This window comes from Epargyreus clarus, unplaced genomic scaffold (genome assembly GCF_041222505.1).
Source record: "Epargyreus clarus isolate Ecla_fem2 unplaced genomic scaffold, WU_Ecla_fem_2.2 ptg000021l, whole genome shotgun sequence".
Taxonomy (NCBI): domain Eukaryota; kingdom Metazoa; phylum Arthropoda; class Insecta; order Lepidoptera; family Hesperiidae; genus Epargyreus; species Epargyreus clarus.
The window spans coordinates 4,869,770-4,890,410 of record NW_027332228.1 but is presented as its reverse complement, the minus strand read 5'-3'; the positions used below and the strand labels follow the sequence as shown (position 1 = coordinate 4,890,410).

The window sequence follows — 20,641 nt, the reverse complement described above, 5'->3', positions numbered from 1 at the left end:
CTAAGAACAGAATCTGAAGTCACTTCCTATATTACTTATCTGTAAATAATATTAAAATCATAGACTTACATTTATTTTGCATTAAAACATATGTAAATATTCAATTAGAATAATATTACATATTATATTTTGCAGCTACGTAACATTGCAAAAAATTACACTTCAAAAAATTTTAACTTTACAATAATACTTTTCGGGCGTATTAAAAAAACAAATGTATGTTTGCCATTATTTATTTCCGAACGATTTTATTAATTCACCGCATATAATCACTTACAAGCAAAATATACACAAAATTGACAACATCCGGTCCAGTTTCAAGAAGCCATCGTTGATCGCGATCATAATATGATTTAATTGATTTATAATGTAATTAAATCGCCGGCTGTTTCATACATCTTCGTAGATCATATACATGCATCTAATAAATACAACTAGGAACAATTGCACTGGCTTAAAAACAACGGTCTAAAGTAAAAATGGGATTTTCATTCTAATGTTGAAACAATAATACCTATACGATTATGAGAATGTTATAAGCAGCTATAATATATAGCATTTATAAACTTAAATACTAATGCAATTATGGACCACAGTCCTAATGATAACATCGAATCGAGAAAAGTAATCTTTTAACAAATATTAAGCTCTATCTGACATCATACATAACGAATCTACTATAATTTTGTAGGTATCTAAGTACTGAGCTTCAAAATTGCACTCATTAAACTACTTCATATGTATTGAAACTTCTTTGCCTACTATTACATCCGAAGGATCGATTTTGAATGGAAAAATAAATGAATAATTTTCTTAAAAATACATGTACAGATTTACCTTTGACCGTAACAAAGCTAAGCTGCGAATTATACCTCTGCTAATACGTTTCCCATTACACGAGGAATGTACAAACTTAACGCAATCATAAGCATCCAGTACTTACACGAAACATTAACACAAGTTCTTGAATACATAACATTACTCTAAAATATACCACCCATAATGAATACACTACTGACAATGATTTGATAATTGCATGAAATATTCTTACACAAAGTAATTGGATACCAACACAAGATAATATTAGTAACAGAATATGACTTTACTATTTAATAATGTCGCGCATATGTAGGCACCTATTAAAATTACATTGCTTATAAATGATAAAATTTATAAATAATACAATAAGTCATAATCGAATTGAATGCTGAAATATATATATATTTATTTAATTAAAAAAAAAGAAAAACTATGAAACATATTATAATATCAATTAAAATAATATGAAACTTTAAAGTAACAAAATTGTTTTATCTACGTAAGTACCATTATCAGACTTTGTCTAGCCACCGCATGCCTAACCTACTGCACTACACAATTCCAAAGCTATTACTTTATCCATTCGACAAGATTCTACTGATTCGTTCCTATTGCCTATAACTTGTTTAAATATTTATTTTTAGCTTATAGAACAATTTACTAAATTGTGTTCGTATATTTGCATTCGTTAATCTTAGGGTATAAAATTATTCTCGCACACTACTGTAAAAGAAAATACTATAGCGTTTTCTTAGGGCAGACGTTAAAACGGACATAATTATTACCTTTGAGTATTTTCATAAAAATGGATAAGTCCTACTGAAATTTATGCAATTAAATCAATTAAATATTTCAATTTATAGCCATACTGTTATTTCGCTCGTCATAAAAACATTATTTAGTCTAAATCTAGGTTATAATAACATGATTTTTCAATAATTACGTATGGCGAAACATTTTATATATATTAATTGTAAATAATCCTGTAATCATAAGACAAGTTGGAATAGTAAAAGTAACCTTTAATGGGCTAAACTAAATTCTATCTATATAGAAGAAAAGTTGTTTACCATGTATATTGTATATTTCTACACTATGTGCACCCTTCCCTATATCATCCCAATTTACATTGTATACCTTTAATTACCCACACTCATAAATTATTTGATTAATCCAACATATATAAATAGTCTAAACTTGCATGAAACACCAGATTACATAAAAACTATTTATTTCGTAATCAACATAATTATTTCCTATACTTCAAAGTTCAAACATTAAACATCGTTTGTTCGATGTAACTTATATGAAGTAGATACAACTGAAAAATACAGCCTTAATTATTGAAATATAAAACGTGCCACGATAATATGGTATAGCTTATTTTGTTGTATTTGCTAACCTTATACATGCCATAAACATACTCGTAGCAGGCCTTAATAACCTTTAGTCACCGTATTGTTCATATCATGAGCGTATTATGAACGTAGAAACACGATGTTTTTACTGTTCGTGCTTCATTGTAGTGTACTACAATGATTGTAGACCATTTCTTTCCATTCCTATATTAAAGATTTAATGACTGCATCATGACAGAATTATAATGACCGAAGCTAGTTCAGAATCGAGTCATTATTGATGGTTTAGCATTTTCATTGCTTGCAAGTCGTTATTCTTGTAACATAGGACATTGGTGGAGACTGAGAATTTCATCGGATCAAAGAATATTTTTAGATAATGTATAAAGCAAAAATCTTCGTAAAAAAGTTAGTTGGAAGAAGATAAAATATAAGAAATATATTCAGGGGTAACCGCATAGAAGTCCCTTGAAGAGAGTTTATTTTTACATGTGCCTATTCGGTTACGGTCATTAATACGGCACGGTATAGTGAGCAAAGCATTAACATTGTGAGATACATGTAATTTTTAAATTCCATTAATTTGATATTATGGCACTTTCAACAAAACATTCAACTTATATAATGGTTATTTAATCGCAAATTTACGATCATTATTTTATTTTAGCTAAGCTTCGAGACAATATGACCCTTTATTTTTTAACATTATTCATTTAATCAAATGAAAAATGTCTAAATATTTATAGATTTAGTTAATTACAATAAGTCAGAAAGCCGAAACATATTAAATATAATGATTGCAAACATTCCGAAATACTTTACGACATATATAATAATACATGAGTATCGCATTCTTTTAAGTTCGATAAGTATTTTATTCTCCTATAATTATATTATGACTACTGGCTAACATACGTCGAAGACATCGTTCTATGTTATCATTTAACTACAATATTGTTTAAGCAACTTCTGTCTATGTGCACACGTTTAGAATATGAACGTACCATAGACACAGTGACCAAATAGACCTCTAATATAAAATATGTTTGTATACACAGTGAAATATAATTATGTATTAAGCCTATTTTAGCTTATCGCGCCAAAGACTTAAAATAACACTACAAGAAAACTCAGCTCAAAAATGTATCAACCCTAGCCTAGCTTGGAATTTCTTGCTTCGACCGGCAAACTTCATCTCAACTTACAACTTACAACTTTACTGTAATCTGATACTCTATTTCATATATAAAAATGTAAAGAAATATATTTGCTATGGCACTATGTTCTATATGCTATTGGAAAATGATAAATCATAATTACTAAAGAAAGTATATATTTCTTGTAATATAATTTGTTACGATAATTTATTTACCTACAGAAAAAAAATATTTACCTGGAATCGTTTAGCCCATTCCTCTATTTATTTTATAACGGTTCATTTATCTGTGAATGTTTAATAGAGATCTATTTGGTTCTTTGTCTATGATTCGTAAATATTATATACAGATTTTCTAGGGCGTATAAAACACATTGTTTCTGCTATATTATTACCCGTGCTAGCTAATGATGGATATACATTCTAAATTATTCACTAAAATAATTTGACCTGTTTACCATAATTTTATTTGATTTTATCGCAACATGTAGCGCTGTATATTAAATATCAGTGCCGCGTAGAAAAACTGCAGTAAATAAAAAATTGAGCCGTATTGTATATTGTATAACTAGTATGTAAAATTAAAATAAACTTAAAAATATGTCACATTTTTTATTTCATTTTCATCAGTTAATCATTTTATTTATTCGTGTCTTTGAATCCATCATTAGCTAAGAGGCTCGTAGCTACATAATGATAAATGTTTAATTAATGCTAGATATAAATGTTGGGGCGTTAAGATGTGAACAGATTCTGTTGCTTGGCGTCGTTCTCAAAGTCGCTCCACGCGTTGTTTAGCTCCATGAATATCATCTTCGCTATGTTTTCATTAGACGTTCCCATTTGCTGCAAGGTAAAGACAATGTAATTTAGCTATGTGACTGGAGGCAGGTGAATTTTCCAAGTGTCCGTGTTTCAAGTAGAACAAATACGAAATTATACATTTTATCATAAGATTAATAGAAAAAAATCATTAATCAGGAGTTGAACGAGTTCTACTTGAAGGAAACAAACACCTGTATTATTCCACCATCGGGTAGTGGTGCTTATAAGGATCATATTCTGGGAAATAATAACGATAAATGACAAACTAAAGGAAAAGGCTCGTTTTTAATAAAAATATTCATATTATGCTGGCAGCTAAGTTTCACTTATTAAAAATTAATAATTATAAATTAATCTAATGTTTCAAATCATTTCAAACGGGACATTATGTTCTCCGGGAATTTACATTTTATGTTCGAATTATTTAGGTTATTATTTTATATCATTAAAATGTAAATTTCGGATTTCGCCATGGGGGCTAACTTGAAAAATTCATCCTATCTTATATATAAAATTCTCGTGTCACAATGTTAGTTACCGTACTCCTCCAAAACGGCTTTCCCGATATTCACCAAATTTTATATGCATATTCAGTAGGTTTGGAAATCGACTACTATCTATTTTTCATACCCCTAAGTGGTAAGGGTTGTTCACCCTTAACATTTTTATTTATATGGCAACACAACGTTTGCCGGGTCAGCTAGTATGTCTGTAGAACAGTACCTTGTCGGGGTGCACGGCGAGGCAGGCCTTGCGGTAGTTGCGCTTGACGTCGGCGGCCGACACCAGCTGCGACATGTCGCAGCGCGTCCAGCGGCAGTCCGGCCACACTACGGTGTGCAGCGAGCACAACAATGCGCGAATATTTGCCTTCTTGCCCTCCGTCTGAGAACGACAATGAGTCGAATAAGTTATTTTAGCATTTAAAGATTACTTATGAAATCATGCGAAAATAGTGCTATCTAGCTTAATAAAAACGTTTTTAAAAACGCTTTCTACACTTACAGCCACACACTAGGATTCCCTATGTCGTGGTTGCCATGGACACACACATAGACAAATACACAAACACCCAGACCCAGAAACAGAAATCTAAATTCATCATTTAGATGTCTGTCTGGCCGGAGTTTGAGCCTGGGACACTGCACGTCAGACTGGTATGGTGACTGCTTTGCCAAATTATCTCTAACTTTTGAAGAACATTACTTTTCTCATTAGCAATAATAAATTTTATAACAGTTTTAAAATTAATTACAGCGGTATCTTCTAAAAAATATTTAAATAAACAACTCACCCATTCATGAATTTTCAGTTTTTCGGGATCCATTTCTTTGACCATCTCCTCTTTCCGCATCGCATTCATCGTTTTGGGCCCGCTGTCTTTCTTAGCGAAGTCGTATCCCTGGCTGCCCAATAGATCGCCGAATACGTCCGTCGATTTCTTGGGCTTTTCTTCAGCTGGAGGTTTGGCCGTGTCGAAGTGAGTTCGACTAAAATATAAAGATACCAATATAAAGTTAGGACATAATAGTTAGTTAGTTTAGGACAGAAATTTTATTATTAGGAGATCCAATATAGTCTTTTGGAGCAGTGACTCTTCCGTAAAAGGACGTGAAGGTTGTTAAATAGAATCACAAATAGTATTTGAATTATGACGACGAAAAAAAAAACAGACGAGAAATTCGGTTCTACATAGATCGCATGACAAGTTTTAAGCAAAATCGCGGGCCGAGGGTTATCGCCGCTCTATTAAAGCAATATTTAAAATATCACTTGAAATCTGGTTTGTGAAAGGGACGAGCGCACGAACGTGTGCGTATGTGGCGTTTTTATGTGTGCGCGCACAGATATGCGTCTATGCGTATGTTTACAATTATCTATACATATAAATAAAATTTGAGTGTCTGTTTTTAATATTGAAATAACCGCTTTTTACTACATGCATATGAATATACACACAGTACATACACAAAAATAACATTTTTTACAATTTTTGTCTGTCCGTCTGTTTGTTCTGGCTAATCTCCAAAATGGCTGAACCGATTTTGACGGGACTTTTATTGGCAGGTTGCTGATGTAATAAGGAATAACTTATGCTACTTATATTTTAGAACTAGCTGTGAGTTGCAAAAAATCTTGCCGTCTGAGAGCTACCTTGGCGTACGCTGCCTAAACCGTTAGTTACAGGAAAGTAATGTATGGTGGTTTTGTTTGCCTCAAATAATTCTAAATAAAAGTCCGCGACAGCATATATTTATCTTTTACCTGGTAGGCATTATAGGCAAAAATGTCAGTCATAAATATATTGTTACATTTCTTTTTATCGCGGGCGAAACCGCGCGTGTGCGTATGGCTGGGCGTGTGCGGCGTGTGCGCGGGCGAGGCGCGCGGTGTGGCGAGCTCAGCGGGCGAGCAAGTGAGCGTGTTTACTGCGCGTGAGCGCATGTATGACACACACATATTCATGCTGTCAATTATGACATATAAAAATGATTACCTATAGTCCGGTTGGTGCGCGGGTGAGCGCGCGGGCGTATGCGCGTGCACGGGCGTGTGCGTGTGGCTGGGCGCATGGCTGGGCGCGTGGCTGGGCGTGTGCGCGGGCGAGGCGCGCGGCGTGGCGAGCGGCGTGGCGCCGGCCGACGCAGCCGCGCTGCCCGCGCCCGCCGCCGCGCCCAGCAGCCCGAGGTCGCTGAACGGGTCCTTGCGCGGCTGGGCCTGCTCCAGCGGCACGCTCGACGGACGACCGCCTACAATCAATATTAATGGATATTATTTGTTTGTTTTTTTTATACCGCTTAACAAAGTACGCAAGATACATTAATTATATTTATAATGGACTTATGAAAATTTATACAATTCTCTTGAATTAATAAATTTATATATTCTTAGATATAAAAAATATATAAAAAAAGCAGTGATAGCCTAATGGTTAAGAAACGCGGCCTCTCGATCGAGGGGTCCGAGGTTCAAATCCCAGGCACGCACCTCTGATTTTAAAATTTATGTGCGTATTAGAAATTAATTATCACTTGCTTAAACGGTGAAGGAAAACATCGTGAGGAAACCTGCATACCTGAGAGATTTATATAAAAAAAAAAAAAATCTTAAAGGTATGTGAAGTCTACCAATACGCACTTGGCCAGCACGGTGGACTATGGCCTAATCCTTCTCATTCTGAGAGGAGACCCGTGCCCAGCAGTGGGACAGTAAGGGGTTGATGATGATGATGATGATGATATATTCTTAGAAGTAATAAGTCAGGCTATTTCTATTGTTTCATATTAAAAGTAACAAAAAGAGAGGGTTAAACTTTACCCTATATTTGTATCATCGCGTTTGCTTTTAATGTAATACAAAACAATAAAGGTATTCCTATGAAGTTCCAATTACCAACTACGTAATTTATAACAAACGATATACTTAATCAGACTAACAAATGAGCTAGATATTTACGACAATAAAATGCAATCGATTTAATCACCTTCATCCTTAATCAATGGAGTGAGTAACGGCTCTTGCTTAGGCAGCGGGTCGTTCAGACCAAACGGATCAAAATTGAGCGGGTCACTAGAATTTACGTTGCCCGTTGCCGGCTCCGTTGGAGGAGCGGGAAGGTCGCCAAATATGGACTCGGTTACGAATGGCTGAAAAATTAATAACAATTATTTATATGTACTTATACAACATGAATTTATACAATAAGTGCGTTAATAAGTCACCATAATTGTACATAGTTATTGCAAATATTGTGGTAGTATAGGAAGTTCAAAGAAGGTTGTTTTATCGTTGAAGCTATCGTATAGAATTTGTAGTATATTCTATCCAGTCATTCAGCATACTTAACTGTATTAGTACTAATGGCCAAACAGAGCACTTATTCTAGCGCCACGTCAGGCGTAAGCACTAAAAGTACCAAGCTAACAAAACTATACAAACCTTAGCGGCCTCAGCGGCATTATTACTCAAGAAATCACCAAACGTGTCATCATTTGTCTTCTCCATCATGCCGAAGAAATCGAAGGAGTCGTCGCTCTTCAGCTTGGGCGCGGGTTTGTCCACGCTCTGTGCTTTGGCCTCGTTGCTGAGGTTGAGGAAGTCTGCGGTGTCAGTGGGCGGGCGTGGTTGTGGGGGCGGGGGGCGCTGCGGGGCGGGGGCGGGGGGAGCTGGCCGGGCTGGTTTCTTTTCCTCCCTAGGAGGGTAATCCGCTGTCACTGGAAATATCAATTATTTAATACTAAAGATTTTCGTTTTGAACCATGTAAAGTTTCAGCAGTGACATGTATATAGTTCGCGCCACACTGCTAGTCCGCTCTGAAGTTGTTGCGTGCAGGTGTATTCATACAATTTGCTATGGCGACGCCATTCATTTCTATATTCCCAGCGGACTAGCAGTTTTACGCGGACTATACATGGGTAAAGGTAGATATAATTTTGCAATGTATGAATGTTCTTTGAAGTATGAGTAAAATATATGTTAATATTATCTACCCACATTCAAAGAAAAGGAATATAGATTAAGTGAAGAAGCAATCAGTTAATTCAGCATAAAAATATGAGTACAGGTATGTATGTGTGTAAAAATAAAATATGTAGTATGTCGCACATGAGCTATATGATCATAGATAATAAAGACAAATTAATGAATTTGAATAAGTATTAAATACGTCTCGCATTAATGAAAAAAGGCTAACTCACTTAGCTTTTAATGCAGATGGTCAATTCAAAATTATTGTGATATAACAACTTGTACATTCCATTGCTTTCGTGAACCGCTTAAAAACAAATTCAATGATAACTGAACAAATCTGAACAAACCATGTCAAAATAGTGTATTTAAACAAAATATGTTGTGCATAGTTGGGTAAAAAAATATTTTAAGTTAATCCTATGAAAAATAAAAAGAAAAAGGTTCTTATTCAGTGCCTTTTAAGAATGGAGTATCTTATAAATCTTTTACAGGATATGTGACTATTTCAATAATTAACAACCAGTGGCGTAACTATACCGTTCGAGGCCCGTGGCAAATTCATCGGATGGGCCCCTCCCCCCAATTTAAAAAAAATGAACCAACAATAATCATATTTTTTTATTTTATAATACTTATTTATACACTTTTACTTGTAAGAGTACAATAATAAATCACTACGTTAAGTAGGTACATACAAACTTTATAATTATACTTAGGTACTTGATTTTCTAATAATTCACTTTAAAATAAAAATACCTAATTATAACCCTGGGTGTTTCAAAAGTAACGTGAATAAGCATCTTCTGGGTAAGCTCGCTCCATCGTAGACCACATCATAGCTTAGACATGATTGTGGTCAAGAGCAAGCCCATTTCAAATAAAAAAAAAAAAAAAAAGTACAGTCAGCATCTTATTGATATGGGCACATAGAGTAGTCAAAATGATTTGAACAACAAAAAAAGCAATTTGATATACGCAGTCCGAATAATCATATTGTTAAAAGCACACAAGTTGTTCAAAATATAAAATGTTAATTATTAAAATTCCTTCCTTCGGACTTTCTGTTCAGCAAAAGTGGTAATGATATCATCAAAGTTCAAATTTCGGGCCATAGAATTTTCGATGGATAGAATAGCTAAGTTGCTTAACCTGTCTTGTCCCATAGAATTTCTTAAATAAGTTTTTATCAATTTCAGTTTTGAAAACGATCGCTCGGCACTAGCCGTAGTCACAGGAATGGTGAGAAATAATAGAAATGCAGTGCACACTTCAGGAAAGCTTGAAGATATAAAATGATTTTTTATTATTAATAAGTCAGCAAGTTCTCTTATAGAAGATGATGTTTCTATTTCGTGTCTAAAAGAGGATCGAAAACTGAGAATTTCCTTGCAAAACGAGATGGATATATCTTCTTTATATAGATGGACAAATGCTAAAGCCTTCTCCAACAAATCAGTATCGTTCAAATTTTGTAAAGTGGCAGGTTGCAAGACACTGAAATTGGAAACAATTTCATTCATTCCAAGGAAACGCGATCTCAGTTGATTAATGATTATGTCTAATACACGATAGAATACGTTCACTTTAAACAAGCTTTCAGGATCTTGGAGACGTTCATCCTCACAAATTTCATCAAAATGACGTTTCACTTTTCTCTGACGAGTTTTAGGAAATTCAGGGTTTATAGACCATTTCGTTGCAATACTATTTGCCTCCATTTTTAAATCTTCAAATTCATTTCGATACTTTTCAAGTTGTTCTAGACATACTTGTAAACGCTTTGAAGCATTTGAAAGATCGATGGCTTTAGACTGAAGTGCTTTAGAAGCCGCGTCTATAGTTTGCAAGACTTTGCAATGGAAAACTAACAACATAATAAAATTGTAGTTTTCTATCTTCTTCTTCAGCAAGATAGCTTCATTTCTCTCATCTGTTTTGGAATTTAATAAAATAGTTTTTGTAAGCGCTTTTTGAACATCAACAAACCGAACTTTTAAAGCAAACATGGCATCGAAGCGTCCTGCCCATCTAGTTGGATTCATTGTTTTTAATGTTACTGAATTTGATGATACCCGGGTCTCTCCTTTATTGTCAGATATAAAACTAGATAATATATTCCATCGTTTAATACTATGGCCAAAAAAATTATAAATTTGTTGCACAGTTTCGAATAATGTTTGTATTTCTATGACCTCTTTTACTGCATCATTTACCACCAAATTTAAATTATGAGCAGCACAATGGACATAAACTGCATTTGGCTCTACATCTCTTATGAGTTTTTGAACTCCGCCATAAGTGCCTTTCATGGTATTAGCTCCGTCGTACCCTTGTCCACGGCACTTATTGAGAGAAATACTTTTGTCATTTATGGATTTTATTATCTGCTTGGACATTGCTAAGGCAGTTTGATCCTTAACCTCATGAAATCCTAAAAATGACTCTTTAATTACAAGAGTCTTTGGAGTTCCATTTTCATCTTTCTCGATTATACAGTAACGGTAAAGTTCACACAATTGATCTGTTTTGGAAATATCTTGAGTAGTATCAAATAAAATGGAATAAAATGGTGCGGTTACTATTTCATTTACCAGAGCATTTTCCACTTTTTGAACCAGAACAGCAATGAGCTCATTTTGTATTTTTGGACTTAAGTATTTAATCTGGCCCTTAGGTTTGCTTAGCAACTCTTGTAAAATAGGATCGTATTTGGCTAATAACTCAACAATACTCAAAAAATTTCCTTTTGGACCTGAATCGTGGGCATATACCAGTTCTCTATGGCCACGAAAAGCTAAATTACAAGTTGAAAGTGTTAGAGTAACATCAAGGAGTCTAGTGAGTACCTGGCGCCAAAAATTTTTTTCTCTCTTGATAATGGACTCTTGCTCTTCATCTAGTGTTCCATGTAATTGCCACTGTCGATGTACAAAGCATGAATGCAAATGTTCTTTCGATGTCTCATGTCTTTCTATGGCTTCCACAATATGTTTCCAATCATCATAGCCTTCCATCCAAATATTTTGTATATTTTTAGATGCCCTACTTGTGAATAACCAACATGGTTCACAATATGCTTTTTGCAGCAATAGGGAATAGCACAGCCACGTACGTTCTAACTTTACGCCAGATTTAGAAATACTGTAATAATATCTATCCAAGAAAGATCTTTTGTTACTATCCCTTAAAAAGGAGCCTTTTGGTTTACAGGGTCCGTTTTCGATCACAAACCGTTTTACTTGATCATTGAGTTCTTTGAAGTTACCTTTATCAGTAACGTACGGTAAAGATTTTAATTTTTCTATATTTAAAAATGATTCGTTTGAAGATTTGCTCGTACCGGGTTGTGGTTGCTCTGAATCTAAATATTCACTGTTATCGGGCTCTGCGATATTACCACTTATGACGACATCATTTTCTGCCCTTCTGACGCACTGTTCATTTGATTGTTCTTCTATACTATCTTCATTCTTAAAGTACTGACTTATTTTAGGTAACTTTTTGTTTTGTTCTTCAGACTCCTTCTTTCGCTTTCGTTTTTCGCTTCCACTCTGATACTTTCTAAAACAACACCGTAAAAAGTTTGTAATAATACTATAGTTTTTATAAAATGAAAAATCTGATTGCTAAGAAATGCCAAAAAAGCGACCGTACAAATGTATGTAACGAAAGTCCACCAGTTTGTTCAATGCTTAATTTAAGCGTGCAATTTTATAATTATTGAAAGAACGATGAACATAGGTAAATAGTTTCGGTAGTTACGAAATATCAAAATAGTGATTTGTGCTTTTATAGGTAGATTAAAAATTAAAATGATTGTTATCTTATAAATTATTTTAAATATTAGAATAAAATTCTTACCGCGTAGACATAGTCAACCTATTTTCCCAATTGACTTATTAAATATATTCTCACTTGCAACAAACACCCAATTCTTACAATAATAAACAGCTAACTGCTTGAGAGCTTGCGTAATAATAGAATAGTGGACTCTTTCTTATATACAAACTTGAATCGGGGATTCCCCGAGAGCGTCAAATTGTCGGGACGCGTAGGTAAGTATACTCAAAGCGCTGTTGACCGAAACTTACAGCGGGAATTCCCCGAACATCCGCAGTAATACCAACACGCGTGGCATCGGATACGTTCTAAAACTGGGTTACAACTTTTTTTTTACAAATCCTTTGAATTTTTAATACATTTTTGAACTTGCTTATGCAACTCAGTAGGTAAAAAAAAAATCAAAGACGAAACTTTTTTTACTAAACATGTATGATAAATAATAAATGCTGGGAGTTGGGGTTCTCCTCTGACCGGGGGCCCCTTCCAGCTGGGGGCCCGTGGCATTTTGCCGACTTGCCACCCTGTAGTTACGCCACTGTTAACAACACAATAATAACATAGAGTTTATGCCCAAAAGTGTACAATCCTAAGTAGAGTTTAAAAACCTTTTCCTTTTTATATTCTTAGACGATGATTTTATATATAGTGACCGTTTTATTGATGAAGTGGGTTCCAATAATGACAAAACTATATACTACTAACATATAAGTCTACGACATACTTGTCTGAGGTTTCGCAGTGGCATTTCTCTGAAGGTTAGCTGCGTAAATACAAATATAAAATATTATAAATTACTGAAATATGTATTTTATGTAGAATAGTAATATAATATACAAGGTAAATAATCGTTATCATATTTAAAATAACTTTGTATAACAATACTTATACATATTATAATTGTACTATAATAAGAGAATATATAAAAACTGGATAATTAAAATCAATGAATGTGTCAAATTATAACATAAGGGTCAACCTTTAATGATAAAAATAACTGTATATATTGTTTTCAGTATCCTATAATAGTGTTCCAAGTACTGGAACATTGAGAATATAACAACCAATAAAAATAAAAATCCTATTGGGCACGAGATACATTTCAACGCAAATGCGACAAATGCGCAAATGAGACTGCCTCAAAAAATCATTAAACTGATCTTAGCTAGAAGCGTTTCACAAGAGTCCAAAGTCACATAATAGTCATGTAAATGTCTACGACGCATTTCGCAATGGTGCCAATAATTAAAACATTAAGTTCGAGAACATTTTACATCATACACACACTCATACACTCGCCCACTTACATGTGCATGTACGCACATATGCACTACTACACTTGTATTCACACAAATGTTTATCGTTTAGTCTTTCGCGGGAGGGCACTGGCGACCTGTAATTGAGGTATTTCTTATCTACAATAGGCACCAGTCTCTCACTACGTAAGGTTTAAGATATTCATATGTTATAATCATGCAATTTAACATAAGACAGTTCTTGTGAGAGAAATAAAGTAATTTCATTTCATTTTTCAACAACACCAAGACCGACTGAACGAAACGACCGATACCATGTATCACTCACCAAAATTATCGATAGTCTCATCCCGTTCCAGGGTGGTAGAGAACAGGACATCGGGCGTGCGGATAGGGAAGGAGTGGTCCTCCTCCCAGAGGTCGGAGCGCGGCTTGCGGCGCTCGCCGTTCTGCACCACCAGGCTGATCACCACCGACACGTTCGACGAGAAGTGCTCGTTCACTGGCTGCGTGTCGTCTATGCCGTCGATCTCAGATCTAGAGAGTAAATACCATTTTGTATGTTTTTGTTTAAGTTGACCGTTCACGACCGTCACATCCGACTCGCACTTGGTCAGTTTTTTTTTTCGTGGGGAAATCCTTCACGGATTCATCTCTGCCGCGGGGATAGCGGAGAGGATATGCCAAACTTTACAATAAATATTAAAATACATATTTAAATCGCGTTAGAAAAAAGTTTAATTTAATAAAAATACCCATATACTTCTAAAAATATTTAGTATAATAATACTGTGATCACGCTTGTTATTTTTTTTTAATTATTTTAATTTTGTACCTATTGACCAAACAATCAACGAATACGATTATACGAGCGTTCTTCTATCTACTATTATATAAATTAATGAAACATTGAAATTCCTTATTTGGCAAGACTTTATATTTTTTATTCTTACTTGGTAAACTTGATAGCGTGCTGGTCGTAGTTGAGGAAGCCGGTGTGGAAGGCGACGGAGAGCATGGGCACGCGCTGGAAGCGGCCGAGCTGCTGCCGCGCGTGGTACGCCACGATCAGCACGTCGCCCGTCACCGTGCTGTCCAGAGGTAATGTCACCTGGGAATACACAGTTTATTTATACTGGTATCGGTTATCGTTGATATTTAATGTGTTTCTTGGATGAGAAAAACAAAATTTTGATTTGTTATTACTATATATTAAAGCTAGCGAGCTTCAAATGCATATAATGATAATAGTAAGACGTCAGATAGGTCGCCTCAAACCATAGTCGTATCTGACGTCAATCAAAAATGCGTCGCTACCTCTAAAGACTAAGTGAGAAAACCTCATCGCAATATTATTTTGAATACATCAAAGTGATTGTGATATTTATTTTTAAAAAAGTGTTCATTGTCGAAAATATTAATATGATTTTTAATTACCTTGCCCTCTGCTATATTGTACAGGTGCATACTGTCATAGTTACGTAACGCAGGGGATATAAGCCTGTCTTCGTTGTATACTTCGAGGTATGGTCTACAGCCATCTCTGCAAAAAAAATATAATTTGCTTTAAATTTCTGGTGACTGAAAAATTTTAATAACACATCCCATGTAAAGAACGAGTAGTGAGATCCAGTGAGAAGTGATGGTTATATAAATTAATTCTCTACAGGGGGATCCACTGAGTAGAAACTTGTATAATTGTGCAAACATTTTTGAAAATTTAGAAAAGCCCCGAGTAAAGAAATCCTAGTACAAAGTCAAGTGGCCTTAAAATGTCAACAGATTAAAATAATAATAATAAAAAAAACTATTTCAGTATTTATTTACCTTGCTTTCGTGAAAAGTGGAACTGGCTGAATTGTTAACGATACCAAAGACACAGGTCTAAAATGCGGCAACACTGGTTCCGGTCTGCAAAAAACATTCTTATAAGTTGCAAATTTTGCTAACAAAACTTAACACAAAAATACATACCGTGTACTTACCGCACAATATTGCTAAGATAATACAGATATCGGAGCTGACTCGGCGATATATTGATAGGTGTTCGTTTAACGGCAAATATTTGGAGCGCATCTTCGGGCACAGTCACTAGCTTCGCATATAAAAGAAGTCCGCATAATAGCATGCATGACCTTGATTTTCCATCCTGAAATACAATAAAAGTACTTTAATTTTTAGGTCCATTAGTTGTAGTAATTAACTTTTACATGTCGTAGTGAGTCAGGATTATTATTATTATAATACATAACCGATTTTCAACCGGGCGTGGATGGTTATGGATTGTACGGAATATAATAAATTTGGTAAAATTGTATGGTTATGTATTATTTTTAGAGTCGGGAATAGAACAAGTTAGTTTTGGGAAGACGTCCGGTAGTATTGTACCATAGGATAAAACGCTTATAATTATCAAATTTTAGAAAGAAAAAAAAAATGTAGCAACAAGCGTCTGCCACCAACTGGTATAGTCCGCGCCATACTTCTTGTCCGCTCTGAAGTAGTTGCGCGCAGGTTTAGTTAGCATATACTCTGTAACGTAAGGGCACACTATAACGTAGCTATGTACACGTGGGCGAGAACGAGCATTGGACGTTTGAGGTAGGGTCCCGAGCTGTCTTCGTCCCGCTAATATCTACAATTTGTTGCGACTCATTTCTATATTCAGAGCGGACTAGAAGTTTGGCGCGGAGTCTGATACTGTACCTATTACCTAGTAACGCGTATACCTGGCAGGCGATGACCAGCGCGCTCCGCTCGTCCCGGCCCAGGTACTGGTACATGTGCTGCAGCAGCGCGTAGTACGGCGCGAGCAGCGGCGCGCGGTGCTCGTCGGAGGGCCAGGCCGCCGCGTCCGCCACCAGCTGGCGCCGCGGGAAGCGCGCGCGGCCCTCGCCCACCGTGTACACGCAGTACTTGCCGCCCGGGTGGTGGCTCTCCAGGTACATCTGGAGACATTGAAGGCGATATAGAGGAGGTCTGAAGGTGGTAGAACACTTCGTGGTTCGACTCCGGCGGCACCACCGCCACACCTATTCTGCCTAATAACACCAGTGTTAGGCGCTGCTGTGTTCCGTTTTGTAAGGTGTGGTAAGGGAGACATACTTTTCCGAGGCGTTCCAGCTTAGTCCTCATGGGTAGCGACGCAACTGTGGCCGACCTCAGTAATATCTAATCCTATCTGAGGTTGATTACAGATGTTCATAGGCAGCAGTAGCCACTTAAAGTCAGGTGGACTGCATGCTCGTCTGCTACTCCTATATAATATTTAAAAAAAGTCGTGACCAGGGGCGGCACTAGGGCCGTGCGAGCGGTGCAACCACACCGAACGCCGTCATACGAGGGGCGCCGAAAACACCCGAGCGTCACTGTTTAGTAAAGAGGCTAGGCTGTTAATTAAACAGCTACTTAAGCTACTTGGCTGCAACATACATATTTTGTGGTGTAACTATAGGTTGCGAGTTAAAAAAAGCTCTACTAAAATTATTAAGTTAAACCAATTGTTTGTTTGAATGTGCTAATCTCCAGAAACAGCAGGTGTATTGGAAATAATATATTTTAATTTCGATAGAAAAGATATTGAAAAAGTTTGAAGACAATAATTTACAAAAATCGTACATTTCAAACTGAAGGTCCTGTTTGACCACTTTGTATGAGGCGAAATACGGAAATCTATAAATTAAATATTTTTAGCGTGGAGAGAATGTGAAGAACAAGCTTGGAGAGTGGGGCACTGTTTTTCCACATATGAAAATAACAATTTATACAAAAATGTACATCTTAAAATTACTGTTTTTAACCGACTTCAAAAAGGAGGAGGTTATCAATTCGGCCGGTATCTTTTTTTTTTTTTTTTTTTTTATGTATGTACAGCAATTACTCCGCCGTTAGTGGACCGATTTTAATAATTCTTTTTTTATTGTGTAGAGACGAGCTGCGAATTGGTCCCATTTAAATATGGTTAGGATCCATCGATTGGTTCTGGAGAAAAAGAGGGGAACTCCTCCACCCAAATATAACAGCCATAACTTCGCCATTTATGAACCTATTTTAATGCCTTTCATTTCGTGTGTGGACAATTGCTACAAGTTGGTCCCATTTAAATATGATGAGGATCAGAGTGGGTTCTGGAGACAAAATATGTAACTCCTCAACCGATGGGTATAATTGAGTTTTGTTTGAAGATATTTGGTGTAGGTTCTAATGAAATTGAAAAACCAGTTTATCTTTGACTATTTAAGGGTCTGATAATGTGGCTCGGAGTCAAAATATGTAACTCCTCAACCGATGGGAATAATTGAGTTGTGTTTGAAGATATTTGGTGTACGTTCTAATGAAATTGCAAAGCCAGTTCATCATTTACTATTTAGTTAGGTTAGGTTGGAACATATAAGACAATATAAAACTAAGCGAGCAGGGCGCGGTAGCGCCCTGCGAGCGGGCGGTTCCAATCAATGTAAATTCAGACCTTACTTTCATTCATGATCACGTTTATACAATTTTATATTGTATTAATGTAAAAGTTAGTATGTCATCACTAAAAAGGGTGAAAAAAAATTTTTAACAAAAAATACAACCGACTTCTATGTCACTACAAAGTAAAAAATAATTCAAATAAATGTTGGTTTAGTACATATTTCTGAAGTCGGCGCTCAAGATATTTCGTTGGATAACGATGTAAACAGCGTGTCTAATATGTGTGCGTGTCTAAGTCGGCGCTCAATATATTTAGTTGGATAACGATGTAAACAGCGTGTCTAATATGAGCGCCGACTTCAGAAATATGTACTAAACCAACATTTATTTGAATTATTTTTTACTTTGTAGTGACATAGAAGTCGGTTGTATTTTTTGTTAAAATTTTTTTTTTATTATGTGAACAAAAATAACAAAAGCTATATAATTACCATGTAAATAATTATTCAAATCAAATTTTGAGTTAACTCACCCGTACGTCGTCAATATGGTTGGTTTTGTAAGCGCTCTCTAATAAATCGGATGGGTAGGACATCACAATAACACGACTAGTTATGTAGCTTATATCCAAATCCGCACGAGCAATTGATCTGAAATGTTAAAACCATTATCAATGTTGTTATAATTATATTACTTAGTTTTCATTAATAATCTAAAAAATAAATAATAATATAAAAAATAATATTAAAAAAAAATTAGTACTTAAAGATTTACGTTTGTTTCAAAATTAGAGTTTTCACTTTTACTAATTTAATCGTGGATAAGATTCTTATTTTTCGGGATTGTCTGAGTAGTTTGGAGTGGTACGAAATTTTTTTATGATCTTTGGTAGATCGCATTGTGTGCGCGATAAAGATTCGACAAATCAGGCGATAACGAAAAGTACACGTAAATACACTTGACCATATCTGAAAAGTTTAAAATATTTACAAAGTCAAAACGAAAAACAGAAAATGTTCAAAGACATCTTAGACCGCTATGGCATTCATACGAAGGTTCCACCTATATACTCACTGTTGAACCGTCTGCATAACTTTAGACGAGGTGTCCTTCAAGTTCTTCAAGAAGCTGCCGGCGCCGTCCTTGATGGAGGAGAACAGTCCGCTGGAGGCGGGCGCGGCGTGCGGTGGGGGCGCGGCGTAGTGCGGCGCGGCGGGCGGTCGCGCGGGCGGCGGACGAACCGGCTCCACCACGCGACTTGCGGGTAACTCCGGACCACTTGGCGCGTTCTCCTTCGGCACTGGAATTGAATAATGAATAAAAACACTGCGTCATAACCACTTTACACCTTAAGTTCCAAGAGATAATTTCTTAGTAATAATTTGATCCATTGTATTCAAATATTACGATTGGAATTAAATAATTGAAATAACGTCACTGCGAAACCATTTTACGCTTGACGTTGCAAGGTACTGATTTTCTTATTGGTACATCGATCCGTTGTATTCATAGTTTTCGGTATACACTACCTCGATGATGGATTTTGAGAAACCAGTATTGTGCATACATGAAATTTATTTGCCTTTATAAGACAGGCTAATTTTGTTTAGTGTTTTAAATAATATGTAAAGTATTCATGAGTTAAAAACAATGTATGTTTACCTGTTAAGCTCATGTTACCTTTATTTTTATGTAAGAACGAAAACGGGCAAGCATTTCAAGTGGTATTAACTCTTTCATATATTTTTTTCACCCATAAATACCAAATAAGTGGGAATCCTGAGGTCGATCGCTACCAAATGCTACTACCATTGAGACTATGTTTATGTAATGTTCCCCCACCTACGTAGGTTATTTTTCCCACCAGATAAAAACAAATTGTATCAATTTAAATGCTATTTATTTCTAATTTAATAATCTTACAGGTTACTTATCGATAATAGTAACAAAAATATTGCTCGTCTATAAACTACATAACAAAATTTTAAATATTGTTTTATTAAACAATCATTGGCTATGTGATGATTTAGGACCTAATTTTTTGATCGCCATGACACCTGTTAAACTGTTTTGAACTTTTAAAGGTATTAAGTAGGCCAAAATAGTTTATATAACAATACTTCTGCTTAGGTTTATTTAATTCAGAAATTAGCTTCGAATGCACGCATAACACTAACTTATTTAAGATTAAAGTTAAGAGAAAAGCAACGTTTGACAGCTATCATAGAGATCTTAATACAATAACTTTCACAAGAAAATTTACTTACGTAACTTATACTTAATTATATGGAATCACAATGTGTTCAAAAATATATAATATGAATATAATTAGGTACATAAAATAAAAACTCAGAAACAAAAAAATAAGAACGATAAATAAGTATGTTTAACAAAAGCTTAAAGAGTGTTAAACTAAAGAAGAATTAAAACTCTAATAAGTTTAAAAACTGAGAGTCATTAATTTAGTTATTTTTATACTTTACCAAATACAATAGAAAAA

At 35.3% G+C, this 20,641-nt stretch overlaps 1 protein-coding gene across 1 annotated transcript in view; it reads right to left on the bottom strand.

The window, feature by feature from the left end:
• Positions 1-359: 359 nt before the first annotated feature.
• The window catches only part of aux (cyclin-G-associated kinase), a 29,789-nt gene continuing 9,507 nt past the window's right edge, over positions 360-20,641 (bottom strand). Inside the window, exons 6-19 of the mRNA XM_073084255.1 lie at positions 19,216-19,441; positions 18,674-18,791; positions 16,455-16,673; positions 15,711-15,874; positions 15,553-15,636; positions 15,163-15,268; positions 14,679-14,836; positions 14,054-14,262; positions 8,098-8,372; positions 7,643-7,805; positions 6,656-6,908; positions 5,453-5,648; positions 4,882-5,043; positions 360-4,179 (exon numbers count right to left, since the gene is read on the bottom strand). Coding sequence (XP_072940356.1) covers positions 4,069-4,179; positions 4,882-5,043; positions 5,453-5,648; positions 6,656-6,908; positions 7,643-7,805; positions 8,098-8,372; positions 14,054-14,262; positions 14,679-14,836; positions 15,163-15,268; positions 15,553-15,636; positions 15,711-15,874; positions 16,455-16,673; positions 18,674-18,791; positions 19,216-19,441 — 2,444 coding nt within the window. The 3' untranslated portion in view covers positions 360-4,068. The remainder of the gene's footprint in view (positions 4,180-4,881; positions 5,044-5,452; positions 5,649-6,655; positions 6,909-7,642; positions 7,806-8,097; positions 8,373-14,053; positions 14,263-14,678; positions 14,837-15,162; positions 15,269-15,552; positions 15,637-15,710; positions 15,875-16,454; positions 16,674-18,673; positions 18,792-19,215; positions 19,442-20,641) is intronic.